Source organism: Varanus komodoensis, unplaced genomic scaffold (assembly GCF_004798865.1).
Source record: "Varanus komodoensis strain SLA01 unplaced genomic scaffold, ASM479886v1 scaffold9, whole genome shotgun sequence".
Classification (NCBI taxonomy): Eukaryota; Metazoa; Chordata; class Lepidosauria; order Squamata; family Varanidae; genus Varanus; species Varanus komodoensis.
This window is the reverse complement of record NW_025336598.1, coordinates 32,526,365-32,542,561: the sequence shown is the minus strand read 5'-3', so window position 1 is coordinate 32,542,561 and position 16,197 is coordinate 32,526,365. Positions and strand designations below refer to the sequence as shown.

At 42.2% G+C, this 16,197-nt stretch overlaps 1 protein-coding gene across 1 annotated transcript in view; it reads right to left on the bottom strand.

The window, feature by feature from the left end:
* KCNH7 (potassium voltage-gated channel subfamily H member 7) overlaps positions 1-16,197 on the bottom strand; it is a 323,164-nt gene that overhangs the window by 24,339 nt on the left and 282,628 nt on the right. Inside the window, exons 9-11 of the mRNA XM_044417898.1 lie at positions 10,654-10,906; positions 7,520-7,725; positions 2,463-2,562 (exon numbers count right to left, since the gene is read on the bottom strand). Coding sequence (XP_044273833.1) covers positions 2,463-2,562; positions 7,520-7,725; positions 10,654-10,906 — 559 coding nt within the window. The remainder of the gene's footprint in view (positions 1-2,462; positions 2,563-7,519; positions 7,726-10,653; positions 10,907-16,197) is intronic.

The following is a 16,197-nucleotide window of genomic DNA, read 5'->3' as shown; positions in this document are numbered from 1 at the left end:
TCTCTCTCTCCCCCCCCCCCCCCCTCTCTGTGTGTGTGTGTGTGTGTGTGTAGAATTGCTTAAATTGGGGCATTTCCTTGACAGCTTTGTTATCACCTGTGGCTTTGCACTTCAAAGATATCCCCTTTGATGGAAAGGTAATGTTTTTCTGTTAAACAATAAAATACTGGGCTTCCTTGTATAACAAAGAAAATTGCTCTTTAATTTGGGAATCATGGTCTATCCAGCATCAAGAGTTCAGGAGTATCTCAAACAACTCTCTTCAGAAACAGGATTCCTCCATAGCATAGGGAGAACTGCTACTTTCTGTAACAGTGCAATCCCATGCATGTCTGCTCAGAAGCAGAGATCTCACAGTTGGACATTTCATGAGTAATGATGGACAATCATGTTTAAATGAGTAAATACTTAACATTAAATAATAAATCTTTAGTGTGTTTTTTTTCAAACTTGCTTAGATTTCCCCCATAAATGGCAGCTCAGGACTGGACCTTTCCCTTCCCCACCCCACAGAAAATATATATTACCAAGCAGTTTGAACAGAACTTATAGGGGGAAAAATACAATACCCCATTATTGTGGAGAGACTATTTCAATTCTGTTTGTATCTTGCAGTGGAAGAACATTTATCAGCACCGGATTTATTGAAGATAGTAAATGTGCAGGTGGATTTTTGATCTTGTTGGCTCAACTTCCTGATGTTACTTGGACATGACTGCCAGTGGTGCAGCAAGCGCTGAAACTCTGCACTTGCTCCTCACAAATGAGGGGATGGAGCAGCAGTGCTAGATATGTCCAACATCTGGGCTAGTACAGGCATGTGGGGGCTGCTGGGGAGACATCTGCTCTCTGCCGCTTCCTTCCTTTATCCACACACACACACACACACACACACACACAGAGTTGGGGTGGCTAGCCAGGCATGTACATGGTAATACATGCTTATTTTGGTATTTTATTTTAAACATACATTATCGTTTTCTGCATCAGAGTGCTGTCCAGCTAAATGTGTTTAGTACTGGGGCAGAAGAAGCAAACACTGCATGTTTTCATTCTCTCTCTCTCTCTCTCTCTCTCTCTCTCTCTCTCACACACACACACACACACACACACACACACACACACACACACAATACAGCAGGGGTCCCCACCCTTTTGGATAAATGGCACATTTGAGAATTTGAGAACTTGCTGTGGGTGATGCCATTATCAATCATTGCTTTGACAGACCTGTTAGGTCTGTGGATCTTAGGCATTTTCTTGATCAGCAAAAAATGTTTAGATCATGCCTGTTGGACACTAAAGCATCTCTTTCTTTAATAAGGGGCTCTAATCCAGCTAATCACTATATAAGCCACCTTGCGTTCCTCATGAGAGGAAAAAAGACAGGCTATAAATGCATAATAAGACTAATAATGCTAATAATTGCTGACGGCATCAGGCAGCTAATGCTTCTTTTAAACATATGCTTTTGGAAGTCCAGTCGTAGCTCCTTTTTGAGGGGAGGAGATTACATAGATACATTTTGTATTGGAACAATCTTAAATATTCACCAATGTGCATGCACTTCTAAATTACTTACATGTTTCATGAAAATTAAGAAATAGTGAAAATGGATTTTCTGTACCCATTTGACAGCTCAAGTACTGATATCACAACACTGGAAGGATAAACATTCACTTCCTGTAATGCAGTGAATTAATGTCCTTATAACATTTTTCGGTGTTTGAACAGGTGGGCACCTTCAAATGGGTACTTATGAAGCCAACTGGCCTACTTCTGTTGAAACATGTGCATGATTGATAGAAATCCATGCAAGTGCATGAATTTCAAACCAATGCAAGTGTATATACTAAACCACCAGAACAACTTTTTAAAATTGTTTTTTCAGGTGCCTGCAGGCATCCTGGAGTGAGTCTCTTGATGGACACCAGTGCAGGTTCCATGGCACCCACAAGTGCCATGTTGGTGTCCTCTGGATAAAGCATGTCACTCTCTTCTGTGTACTGTACCATGAACTGAGAGGTTTGAACAACACCAGCATACATGTAATATGAACGTAGTCTGTTTCACACACACTGGACATGTGGCTCCAGAGCATATTCATGAACCCACACAGGCCTTGGACATACAGGAGTCCAGCCCTATTCAGGCATGCTGCACCTGATGAGGGGGAGCAGGTGAGGGGGGAGCACTCCAGTCCTGTCCCCCTCCTTGGTCGCGTTCGCTGTCCTCGGCTCATGGAGGACAATTGCCTGGTCTGGGCAGCCAGAACACAGATTTCCAAGAGCATCTCCTCTTCGGACAGTCGCCCTCATAGAGTTCCAGGCAACACAGTGAAAGAGAGGGGTGCAGCTGGGGCACCCCCTCTCTTTGTGTGTTTGTCCTGTGCAGAGGCTTTTGTGGACAGGCTTATCATTTCAAGAACATAATGCAATCCCTTTACAAACTGAGTTAATTACCTTTATCAATTTCACTTTCAAAAGACAATTTCCTTCTTCGGAGTTTGCTGTTGTTACCATCGGATTCATTGGTTGTTTGTGGTCTTATTGCAAGATCAGCCTTGATAAATGAGATAGCCATAGATTAAAAATTAGATGTATTTTATTTTACACATTTATTCATGAGTTTACTTTGGGTTGGGTCCTGCCTTCCCCTGCATGAAAGGAAGGGCTCTTCCCATCCAGAAGCTTTTTGATCTAGTGAAAGGATCCCATGTTGGAAAGAGGGCAGACAACTTAATTTCCCCTTGGCTTGCACTCATCAGCAGCATTTTGCAGCAGAGTTGGAGAGACAGCAGGAAAGTGGGAAAAGCAGCAAATGGCTCCTCTCACACTCCTTGTTGGTGGCACTAACCCATAGATTTTTTTTTCTTTTACGCGAAAGAAAAATCAAGCCTTTTCTGGATAAGACTCACAATTTTAATTACATGTGTATGTACTGAAGAGTAGATGAGTCTGAAAGAAGAAAGTTAATGTGAGAGTGTGATTGTTAATTAAAGTGCCTTTCCTATCTCGCACTCAGAAGAATGATTTATGATTTTTCCTTTGAGCAGTGTGTTCTCCAAAAAAGCTTGGTGAAGAAAAAATGTGAAAACAACTCCTTATTTGATGTGTATTATTGCAGACAGCAATGTAGTAGCTGATTATAATTAGCTATGATGTTTAATTACACAATAATGGTGATAAATGTTGCCTTGCATAACAATAATGCTGGCAAATTATACATTCCTTTGTTTTAGCTTTCGAGCTCTTCCTTCTTTGATTTGGCTGAAATGAGTGATTATTTACATAGCTGAAGCTAGATTTTCTTTTTTAAATTGCTATCCTGTGTTTGCTCTAAAGTTAGTTCTTTCTGCCAGTTTGTCCATACAAACAAGGAACAGCATAATGGGAAATTAAGTGCTGATCCCACCCCACCCCAGGCAAGAGGTAGGCCATAGCATTAAAGAGAACACCGACTTACAGAAGCCCCACAAGAGATATATGTTAGTGGGATGTCCCGTTTCAGACTGCATCCAGTGTCTCTCTGCTCGGCCCTTGTAGCTCCCGGGCAGAGCGCCTGTTCACAGGTTTGATCCCAGGCATCCCCAGGTAGGGCAGGAAAAACTCCCGCCAAAAATACTGGAGAGCCACAGCCTATCAGGGGGACAATATGGGACTACTAGATGGTCTACTTCTGTATATTTTATAATTCCGAATCATAAAATAATGTCTACATGGGCGAAAGTAGCATTTCACAGAAAGGCGTATATGGTTGCTTTCTCCCTGATATGCTAGTTTTGTTAGGAAGCATTTTGTGTGAATAAACACTTAAATATCCAACTTCTCATTAGAATGGTATGCCTGGTGGCTTTCCATCTTCTGGGCAACTAGCAATGCCCAGACCATTAGTCTGGAGGAGGTGTGACCCTGCTGGTACTCCTGGATCTCTTGGCAGTTTTCAGTACCATTGACCACGGTGTCCTTCTAGGGAAGCTGGCTGAGTTTGGAGTAGGGGATACTGCCTAGTAGTGGTTCCACTCCTACTTGGATGAATGGCTTCAGAAAGTGGTGCTTGGGGGATATTGCATGGCCTCTTGGACTCCCCATTGTGGGGTTCCACAGGGGTCAGTCGTGTCTCCCATGCTATTTAACATCTAGATCAAACTAATAAGTGGGGTCATCCAGAGTTTTGGAGGGTGTTGATGGCATGCAGCTCTGTTTCTGCTTTTCATCTTCAGCAGGTGAGGCTGTGGATGAGCTAAACAGGTGTCTGGCTGTGACAAGGGACAGGATAGGGCTAAAAACTGAAGCTTAGTCCAGACAAGACTGAGATACTCTTAGTGGATGGTTCTTCTGACTAGATGGAGTGAGTTCAATGGCTTCTGGATGGGGTCACACATTCCTGAAGGAGCAGGTTCATACTTGGGGGTGATCTTGGAGATTTCTTTGTCACTTGAGGCCCAGGTGGACTCAGTGGCATGGAGTGCCTTCTACCAGCTTCAGCCGGTGGCCCAGTTATTCTCACGTATGGTCAGGGATAACATGGTTCAGTAATCTGTTTTGGTAGTCTTTTTGTCTCTGACTGCCAACTGTGAAGGAGGCTCAGTTGGTGGCCACAAGGAGCAGGGCCTTCTCAGTGGCAACCCCTTAGTTATGGAACAAGCCCTTTACTGAGGCCCATCTGCCACTAACCGCCCAAAACCTATTCAGCACTAGGTTAAGACAGTCCTATATGACAGAGTATTTAATTAGTTTTATATTATATTGGGGCACTGAACTGCTTAAAAGGCCTTGCGACTTTATTTGTGTAAGCTACTGCAGTTTTTAAAATTTTGGGTTTAAATTTGGCTTTTAAATCATTTTGAAAAGAGCAGCTATTTCCCTCCTTCCAAACAGCTCAAATGTCTTTCCAAAGGCCTAGTTACTGGCAGTAAAAGCTTGAAGTTATGGTGTGCTGGCATGCTTTTTATGTTGGGTCTCCTCCGCTTGTGCCCTGCCTACCTCCTTTGACTTTGGCCTACTCCACCCCCACCCCTGGGATGAAGCCACCGAGAGCTACTCTGAAGATGAATTTGGTTCTCAGGCTGAAAGAGCTTCCTCACCTCTGGTGCACAGGACAGCAGTCTAAGTCTGGAGAAACCAGTCTAGATTTAGACTAGGCACCTGGAAGAATTGCTGGCTGTCAGAGCAGTGCAACAATGGAACCCATTACCTGGGGAAGTTGTGGGTCCCCCTTGCTGGAGACGTTCAAAAAGCATTTGGACAGCCCTCTGAGTGGGATGGTGTAAACTGGTGACCTGAAACAGCAGGGGGTTGGACCTGATGGCCTTCTGGCCCCTTCCAACACTACTCTTCTATGACTTATTCAGTACAGTCTGACGTGACGGAACTTGGCCTAAGAAGTTCCAAAGCAATAAGATATTCCTTATCCCAGGGAGACAGTTTGACAGCTGGCTTGTAAGTTATGGTCAAGCTGAGGAAGTAATATTTGAAATCCTCTTTTGTTCCCTCACTCTTGCTGCTAATGCTGCTGCTAGCCTTTCCCAGCCTTTCTTTTGCTACTAGGTGAATGGGGCTCTAAAGTGAATTCTATTGAACTGGCACAGAGCCAGCCCAAAATATGTTTGTTTTGGTGCCTAATCCAGAAAAACCCAGTGCTGTATTGCTGGCCAAACAATACTTAATAATGAAATAATAAATAATTGTTAAAACACTAATAAAGCCATTTTCTGTTTATTAGCATCCAGTGCTTGCCACCAGAGGCAGCCATCTTGCTGTGCCTCATGGACCATCAGTCCAAGGATTGCAAGCCCTGGAGAGTGTGCCTAGAAGTTGATCAAATGGGGAAACAAGAAAGAGAACACTTCCTTGTATTTTTAATTAATTGTTTTCAAAACAGAAACTATAGGTGATAAGGAAAACATGTTTAGCAGGATAACTTTGGTAGCCCTTTAGCACTTACTCTTATTGAGCACTTGCACAGGTGCGTTTATCTGCATTTGTTAATACAAGTTAGCACTAATGGACATGAACTCATGAGGACTAGCACATTAATTAGTCTGCGAGTGTGCAGAATTGCACAATGGATTCCAAGAAACCCAATTTGAATCTGTTTTAGGGTTCTTCAGCATCCCTGTGTATATAACGGAGCTGTCACTGGGGTTTTCTAGTAGAATCTGCACAGCAATGCAGCTCCTGGGGTGTGGAGTAGGTTCACCTTGCAAGCACTTTAGCATCAGATCTGGAGGTACTTGCACAGATTAGAACCAGTGCAATCATAAAGACCAACTGGAGGGTATATAAAAGACCACTCAGGTCCTGCCTGGTTTTGCCACAGCAACATGGATCCTTTTGGGGTTGCTGTGTGTTCCTGATCTAGAGTCTGCCTTGAGTCCCGCAGCACTGTGCTCAATGTCTGCAGCCTTCCTCCAAGTGCCAACTCTGAAGGAAGTGTGGAGAGTGACAACTAGGGGAGGGCTTTCTCAGTGGTGACCCCCATCTATGGAATAACCTCCCCACTGTGGCCAGCTTGTCTTGTTTTTGATTATTTCATTTCATTTCATGTTTAAGTTTTTGTTATGGATTATTTATTTTAATCTAATTTTGGTTAATTTACTGGTTGTGCTTATTGGTATGTGTGGATATATTTTGTGATGTGATTATTTATTTATTTATTATTTTATTTGGTTATTGATTTTTATTGTTTTGTACATATGCATTTATCTTGTTTTAGCATTGTAAACTGCCCAGAGAACCTTCAGGTTATGAGTTGACATAAAAATGGAAGGAAGGAAGGAAGGAAGGAAGGAAGGAAGGAAGGAAGGAAGGAAGGAAGGTAGGTTAAGATAGCCCACTTTTCTGATGCTTTTATGGACTTACTTGACCACCCAGGGGGTTAAGGGGGATCACCACAGTTTGCAGAGTCACTCTGATTTATCATCTGTTTTAGTTGTTTTTAACCATGTCAAACATTTAAAAAGTTTTTCTGAGATTTTCTAATATTTTTATATTTGTTTAACCGATTGCATGAACTGCTCAGAGAGCTTCAGCTGTGGTACTATAGAAATGAAAACAACAACAACAATAACATATGATCAAGAGGCATTCTGCCATTAACTACAGTGGGACTGAATTCCAATTTCAAGACAATGTAAGTATTCTTTTCAAAATCTGAATCAAGATTTTGATTCCACATTTTTGAAAGCCACATTTTTCTATATTTTCCATCTTATTGTTATAATTGCTGTACTTTTTCCTGCCGGGATACTTTTACCCAACTACCATTTTTTAAAATGTTATGTTTCCATGACAAAGCACCAGATTTTTCAAGCCCTGCTGAGATGAACAAATTTAATCCAAAGGAGAAGTAGAAAATCACCAGCATTATTCCCTCCCCCCCTTTTTTTTGCTAATGTTTGCCATTCTAGATCATTTGTTTTTTTCTGATGAACAGATTTAGTTCCCATGCTGTCTTAATTTCCGCAATCTCAAAATATATTATTCACTAATGAAAGAAAATTCAAACATTCACATACTTTGGGGTTTTCATGTCTCAAATTGAAGGTGAGTTCTAGATTTGTGAGGAACAGGTCAGAAAATTCAGGGTACATATCCAAAACTTCTAATAAGTCTTCTCGTTGGATCTTATGCAAGTCACAATAGGTTAAAGCTCTCACATCTGCATTTGACTTCCCAGGTTTTGCATAAAGATGTACCATCTCTCCAAAAATATCATTTTTGCCTGCAGCAATAATTTTAAAAAAAAGACAGAGAAATTACATGACATTTGTACATGCCCTTCTTCCCACTAAAATAAAAAGCACAGCATAGTTCTCAAAAATGTTTAGAACCAGCTGCCACTTAATAAACAATTTTAGCTAAGTCTTCCTGGAAACCATGCATTCTGATCTATTGAAAGATGTGCAACCCAAATTTATTATTAGACTTATTCCACTTTATTTTTTAAAAAAAACCCTCAAAGCAATTCACATCCTTTGCCTCCTCCTTTCTCAATCTTATCCCCACAAAAACAACCCTGTAGGATAGGTTAGGCAAAGAGTGTGACTGGCCCAAAGCCACCCAGTTGGTTCCATGGCTGAGTGGGGGCTGGAACCCAGGTTGCTGGAGTCCCAGTCCTGTGCTCTTAACCACTGCACCACACTGGCGCTCAGGAAACTAAATTACATGCTGCAGTCTTTCCTAGATTGGATCATTCAGACTGGAGAATCTGCCCCCAGCTGAGACTAGCCAAAAATCAAACCAGAGTGTGGGTGAGGGAACCCTGCCTACCACTCTTTACCAAACCAACACCTGGCAACATCAAACCTTTTTTCTTTTATTTTCAGAAAACAACATCTGGAATGGAAGAGATCCTGAAGCGAAAGACTTATATTCCTCACATTTGACCGGAAACAGGCCTGGGAAGGCAACTGGTTCCCTTGCATCATTTCCTGCCACATCAATTGACCTTTGTGTGTTCTGCTGGGTGCCTGGTACTCATCTGTAGAGATTCCTGTAGACGTTTGATATAGCACTGCTATACGAACACTGAAGTTGAGGGCGTATCTTGTGGTGCAACAGAAAACTGCCATTAGTCATCTATGCAGCCTCGCAACCTCTCTGTTGTGGACAGGTATCATACCAGTTAAGGATGCACTTTCCACACTGATATGTCAGCTGTCATAAGTACAGGTTAGGGGACAAGTGGCTGGAGAGCAGCACTTGTGAAAGGGATCTCAGGGAGCTGGTTGACTGCAGGCTAAACATGAGTCAGCGGTGTGATGCGGTGGTCAAGAGGGCAAACGCCACCCTTGGTTGCATAGCCAGAAGTGTGGCTTCTAGATCAAGAGAGGTATTATTACCACTCTATGCGACTCTGGTGCACCCGCAACTGGAATACTGTGCTCAGTTTTGGGCCCCTCCTTACAGAAAGGATATAGCCAGGTTAGAGTCAGTGCAGCATAGGGCCACAAGGTTGGTGGCCGGTTTGCAGGGGATGGGGTATGAGGCGAGACTGAGGGAACTGGGTCTCTTCAGCCTGGAGAAGAGGAGACTCAGAGGGGATCTGTTGGCAACATACAGGTTTGTGAGGGGATGTCACACGGAGGTGGGTAGAGACCTGTTCTCCCCTGCAGAGGAAGGCAGGACGCACTCCAACGGAGCAAATCTCAGGGAACCAAGGTTCAATTTAGATGCCAGGAAGCACTTCCTGACAGTCAGGACCCTGAGGGTGTGGAATGGGCTTCCACGGGAGGTGGTTGAGGCCCCATTGGGGAGGGTGTTCAAAGATAGGCTGGACATGGACATGGTGGGCATGTTGTGAGGGGAGCCAGCTGGAGCTGGGGGTCAGACTAGATGGTCAGGGAGGACCCTTCTGACTCGCTCTCTTTCTACGTTTCTATGTGTTTGCCATGGTGCTAGTTCATAGGCAAGATATGATGCAATCATATTGCCAGTTTGCTTTGAGTGATACAAATGAATCACTGTGTCTTCTTGTTAGTTAGTCACAAATGACAGGGAAAGAACCTGGCTTTCTGTCTGTAGATGAAGATAATAATAGGCTTTGCTGGTGCATTTTTCTATTAAAGAAAGAAAGAAAGATGTCTTCTTCTTCTTCTTCTACTACTACTACTATTACTATTACTATTGTTGCTCCTGGCCTATTCCTGCCCTTGTGTGTGTTGAGCTCAGGAAATGGTGGTTGTGAGGAGCAGAAGGGGCTTTCAAGCCCTGCCTGTGGAGGATGTCTGCAGACTTGCAGAGGTAGGATCGTTTTTGCTTGGGCTACTTACTGGACTTGTTGGACTGCAGGTGCTGCAGTGCCATCTTTGTGCAGGTGCTGCGGTGTTCTCCACCAAATCTGCAGGGGGTGTGTCTTGTGATTGTGCGTGCTGGCGGCATATCCCTCTGCTTGTGAGTTCATGGAGTCCCACCATGTGGATACTTCTGGGCAGTGCTTTTTTTGTAATAAAAAAGGGTGCCGGAACTCATGTCCCTGCCAGCAGTAAGCACACATACCAATCTCAAGCCCAGCGGCCAGCGAGCAGCTATCTCTCACTATCAGATAGCAGACACAATAGCAGCCTGCAGGCACTATGTTAATGATGTTTGCTGCGGATCTGCTACAAATCCATTGAAAAAAAGGTGCCAGAACACTGTTCTGGTGCGTTCTATGACAAAAAAAGCCCTGCTTCTGGGTGACATTCTGCCACAGTCCCCAATTAGTGAGCACTGGGGGTGCTGGGGGGGGGGGAATCTTTCAATTTTATGCCATTTTAGTATTTGCAATTACGTGGGTTTTTTTTCCCCTATCAGTGGTTTAGCATGTGATGGATACAACAATAGTTCCACCAGCTTATCAGTCACATAATATGATTTAGGACTTCTCCATCAGGCTGAAAAGCTATACACACTTATATGTGTGTCCCGGGAGTATGTCCCGATGAAGCAATGCAGCTTATCTTACTTAACTTCAAAAATTCTAAAACTTTTGCAATTTACATTTACATTAACCTGACCCCCCCCCCAAAAAAAAATCTGTTTAAACACAGCAGTACCATCTGTCTTTTTGTTCCTTCTGACATACAGTGTTGGATCCTGTCTAAAAAAGGAATTGCAGTTAAATGAGAAACCATCATTTTCCAGATTTAACCAGCATTGGAATGCTTACCAAGAATTGCTACCACCATGTCGTTCTTGAGGATTTCAATGGAACCTCGTGAGAGGAAGTAAAGTGCAGTCAGAACATCACCAGAATGGACGAGGGTGTCTCCTGGAGGTGCGTGTGTTGTCTTAAACTTCATAGCCAAAGCCCGAAGACAACCTTTACTGGCCCCCCGGAAAGCTTTGCAGTTTTGAAGTAAACTTTGGTTGAGGTGGAGACAGATATCAGCTTGTAAGCACTCTGGAAACCCCTTTAGGACCTGATGAAGGCAAGGTGAGAGTTTAATACAAATTGGCCTGCACTTCTGGAGATCCCATTTTGCTCAGGGGAGAGGCACTTAGGTTAAATAAAACATAAAGGTGAATTACTGTGCAGCTTGATGCATATACTGCTAGCCTTTCAGGATGTCAAGATTAGTACTACTTTTATTAGATAAAGGTTGTCTGTGGCTAGTGGACTGCCTTGGTTAATACTCTAGTATAGCCCATAGTAGTCCAGTGGACTAGGCCCACAGACAAATGGGTTCCAATCCATCTCCAGATTTTGAGCTTTGCATCTCTTTTTCCTTGACTTGCTACTCTACATAACCTGTGTGTCATGGAGAATGAGAGAAACTCAGCTGGACTCAAATATCTTAGCAAAGAATATATGAAAGCAGAATTTTTTTCCAGGGTTTAAAACAAATCTAACAAACAGGATTTAACTATCAGCCAAGTCTGCTTATTCACAACTTTAAAAATATGTGTTGCTTACATATTTTCTTTTAGCTGGGCTGCTAAAACTTGTTTGTTCCTTGTGGCTTTTAAGCCATTTAAAATGAATAGGCTCCGCTCTTTTTTAAAGATAGTTTTCTTCCTGTTCTTAATGTTGCTGTTTGTGATATTTCAAATGTTTTTTAATTATAAGTCACATGGAAGTTGGGGACAGGCTTTGGGGGCTAAAAGTGACACAGAAGTAATTTTTATAAATAATACCTAGCCTCAATTTAACATATGCCAATGACATAGTACAAAAACTACCATTACAATCAAGCTTAGATACTTAGTTCTTTTTCCACTTCAGCACAATAAAGGTCTGTGCAACTTTTGAAAATCTCATAAAAGCAATGAGAATCTAATTTTCCAGCGTTAGCAACAATAACAACACCACAGATGATCATTATATTGATTTGACGTGAAAATACCACTTCACCAAAGCCAAACTATGACTGAAGGAATGAACTTAAACAAATATTTGATATGCTTCTGTGATCTGGAAGTGAACGATAGAATTGGTGCTGTGAAAGAAGAGCGGACATCCTTCTAACCAGACAGTCACACAAAAAAGCCGAACCATTCGGAGGCTCGAGATCCGGGGTGCCATTTCAGGGAGGGCCAGATTTCTCAGCTTGTTTCTATTGATTCACGATTGATGCTGTTATTTTTTAGAAGAGGACTTAAGAATATATACATGCTTGTCATGGTTACTCAGCACTGGCTTGGATCTAGAATTCCATGAATGGAAAAGTTCCCTTACACGTGTAGAAGAGACTCTGGTCAACCAACAGATCTTTCTGGAGCAAGGGATGTGACCTGCTCTTGCTCATCTGTTCTGCCCAGTTCAGCCCCCAGCATCAGCCTCCAGGTGCATTTGGGGCTGCAGGAGGAATGGAAGAATTGCAAATAATCTCTCTGCTCTCCTACGTACAGAAACATCCAGATAGTAGAGTTCTACTATAGGCAATTTGGATACAGCCCATTAACTAAAAGCATGCTAGAGTGTTTTCACAAAGAAGCAAAGCTTTTCGCACTCGTGCCCAGTTTGCAGGTCCATTAAATTATTTGTAACATAGCACACCATGTGTAGAGCCAGGCCAAAACAAACATTTCTTTAATTCTGTCAACAGCTATATCTTTGTGGAGTTTTTTGTTTGTTACTGTATTGTAGATTCAGGGTGCTGGTTTGAATTAGGAGGGTAGGAAAGTTTTTCTGAACTGGATTGAGATGTCTGTACTTTCTCTGGAATAAAAATAGGGGGAGAAGGGAAAGTTGTATCTGATTGAAATGGATTTTAAATTACATTTGATTTGGTCCCCAGTAGAGGAGCTCCTGAGAAGTAACAAAATGTGGCTTCAGGCACAGTAGAAAAAATAAAGCCCCTCCTCTTTAAACGGCACTCCTGGTCAGGTCACTGCTACATAAAGTTTCGTATTTTAGGAAAAGCCAGCAAAAGATCCAAATGAAAAGCATTTCATAGGACAGAAAAAGTCAATTATACCTAAGAAAACAACAACCATAGCAATATGGTCCTCTTCATTTCAACAATTTTTCTGGACAGTTATTAACAGTCCAATACTAGGATGCACCAATAAGTAGCTTATCAGGTTTATTCACTGCTCTGTCAGTACAGCACAAACATGGGATGTGAATGTTTAGAATTAATATGTAAGAAACTCTCTTTCAAGACTGTTTATTCTGTATGCAGTTCTGTGGGAGCAGGCCAGATCCAAGGCCGTTTTACTCCCAAGAGCTGTGGACTTCCATGGAACCCACTTCCTTGTCACTGTGCTTTGGACAGGATCCCAAGCGGAATGTCCTCAGGGCACGTGGGGTCAGCCATATGCATAACAGGTTGGAAATATTGTAGAGGGAACTTCTGTCTCACAAAGAGACCTACTTTGGAACAAGCATTAGCATCTGACTTTCATTCATGTCCTCTCTTACCAGAAAAATAAAGAAATCTGTCTCTTAGTGTATCTGAGTTGTTATCAGTCCAGCCGCAATACATCTTTTGAATATGTGTATTTGTATTTCCTTGGAAGCTTGGGCCTCCACAATGGATTGCTATGGTTTTGCACCTTTTCTTGATGGCAAGGTAACACTGATATCAGTAATTAAGGTTGCAGTTCTCATCACATTTACTGAGAACTGAGTCTTGCTTCTGAGAAAACATGCACAGGACCGCCCCCTAAGAGAGGGCAATGTACAGAAGGCACCAAGCATTGGCTGGTGGAGCACAGCAGCTGCATATGGAAGGTGGTAAATGGTTCCAGTGATAAAACTGGGGCTGTGCATAGACACAGTAAGGAAACTGGATGCCAGACTGTCAAGTATATTACAGGCTCAGATTGCTTGAGATTTTATTTAACAGGAAAACAAAGCTAGACACACTGCAGGCAGGCTCCAGCCAAAGTTAAGGTCCTTTAACTACACAATCCAAAGTGTATTTATTCAGACACAATGGTGCTTACTCCCAAGCATGTGTGCATGAGACTGTAGCCTTGGTCCAAGTCATTTTGTGGAAGACAGTTATTTATTTTATTTTCTTATACTAAAAATTATATTCTGTGTTCCCCCACCAAAACAGCACTGATATGGTCAGGTTTCTGTTAGAAACATCCCATCCCCAGAGGGTCAGCCATATCACTCTACTGCAGCAAAACCAGCAAATTTTCTTGTGACCTGTTAAAAATGAAAATTTCATGGCCGACAGTCCACTTCATCCTGAATGCTATCCTGAGTTCTAAGTCTATATAGATACATATGGAGGAGGTGGATGAATGTGAACAGTTAGGTCAGGGGGAATTTTAAAAAAAATATATTGCCTCTATTTGGTCATGATAGATGGCATTGAAACTTAAAACTCAGAAAGCTTAAAGCTTTAATCCAAGAATTACTTACCTGAGAGTAAACCCTATTGAAATTAATGGGACCTGCTCCTGAGTAGACATGTGTAGGATTGCAATGTAAAAGTATTATCAAAATAGAAAGCTACTATGCGTCAAAGCTAATGATGTATTATTACTTAAGCAACTAGAGAATGAAAGAAATTTTTTAAAAAATTCAGTGAGCAGCAGAACACACACGGTGAGGAGAAGACCTTGATATGGTGCCCTGCCACAGGGAATGTCTCCTTGTGTGTTGCCCAAACTGTACCTCAAAAGGCTGTGGCCTGAAATCAGTAGAATGGAGTGTGCCACTTTGGTTGGTTGCACATATACCTGATGATCCTATCCATGTTGCATCAGAAAAAGTTGCATGCATTCAAGTGCCTTTGCATTTTTTTTAAAAGGCAAGAATATCTCAAATCACTGCTTGTGGTTCATTACTATTTATACTTGAATCACAGCCAAGTACTCCCAAGTCATGTATGGTGAGATAGTCCAAGACGATCTATATTCTAAGGTTGCAATCCTATGGATACCTCTCTAGGACTAAGTCTCACTGAACTTAGTGGGACTTATTTCTGAGTAGAGATGTAGAGGGTCATGCTCCAAGACAGTGACCACACAGGACAGAATCAAGGCATTTATCATGTAGAATAAGATTTCCCTCCTTGCAAATATACTCACCTTTGTAGAAGCCAGTTCCATAGGAATCCACTAAAATCCCAAACTCCTGAATTTGGAGCACCCAGGAGTAGTCCCACTGGCTTCAAGGGGACCACCAGGCTCAATGTGTCTGAGCTTCAGTTTGCCACCTGTCTGCCCATGGTGGCTGGGGCAGATGTTTAATTCAAAACATCTGGAAGGCACCTTTTGGGGGAATGCCGGTTCCTACTCCTTAAGATTAATTGTAATTGTAAGGGAGGAAAAATTATTTACCCCACATTGCACACTTGGATTGGGTGTGCAAATCAGCTGGTTAAAACATGCTAAAGGCAAATGAGTTGCCATTAAGTTATTTCTGAAGATGCTCTCACAGATTGGGGGCATTTTATTACTTGGAATAAGTTTTGGTGAAGTTTTCTGGTAGTAATATAAAGAATAAGTTTAACTTTTCTAGGCCAGCACTCTCAGTCTATTCCCCCCCTCCTGCCAGCCCCCACTTTCCTGGCAAAGACAGCTAATGTTAGATACGCTTAGTCATTAAAAAATAGGTGACTATTGTAATCATTGGAATGGTTCACTATTTCATACTGTCCGGAGGCAAACACTTTTTACTGTGCTGCAGGCATAACTGGGATCACTTCCAGCTTCGGGAATACATATATTTTCAGATCCATTCTGAAATATCTCAGATTTCTACATAATGGAGGTATTTAAGAAAATCCAACTCTGTGTGCCCATAATGAATGCAGAACATTGAAACTTCCTCCCTCCCTTAGAAAACTCCCATTCTGAATGTCTGTGATGGGCAACAATTTAAGGAAGAAAATCTTATTAAGACAATTCTCATGCACCTCCCAAATCAGCCCAAGACCTGCATTCCACACCAATCCACGCCCCCAACCCCCGGCTTCAGGCAATGACCAGATGTACTTTTTACAAGGTCCATCTTGGAAAATAATTGCAGTTTCCGATCCAGTCAGGGCCTAATAGCTATAATTCCTTTGAATTGCAGGCTTTTAACTATTGGCATGGTATCTTATATTTTTCCTTTTTTTTTTTGTAACCCACCCATTGAACTTTAGTTATTGGGAAGATTACAATCAATAATTACGTTCATAAATACACACACTTCCTGCCTGTACATTTTTTGCAACTGGTAGTCACTGTAACCCGTTGCATGCAGGTTTACAGCTGCCTGCCCCTTCACAGAGGTGGTATAGATAGAGCACCCATGCCACAT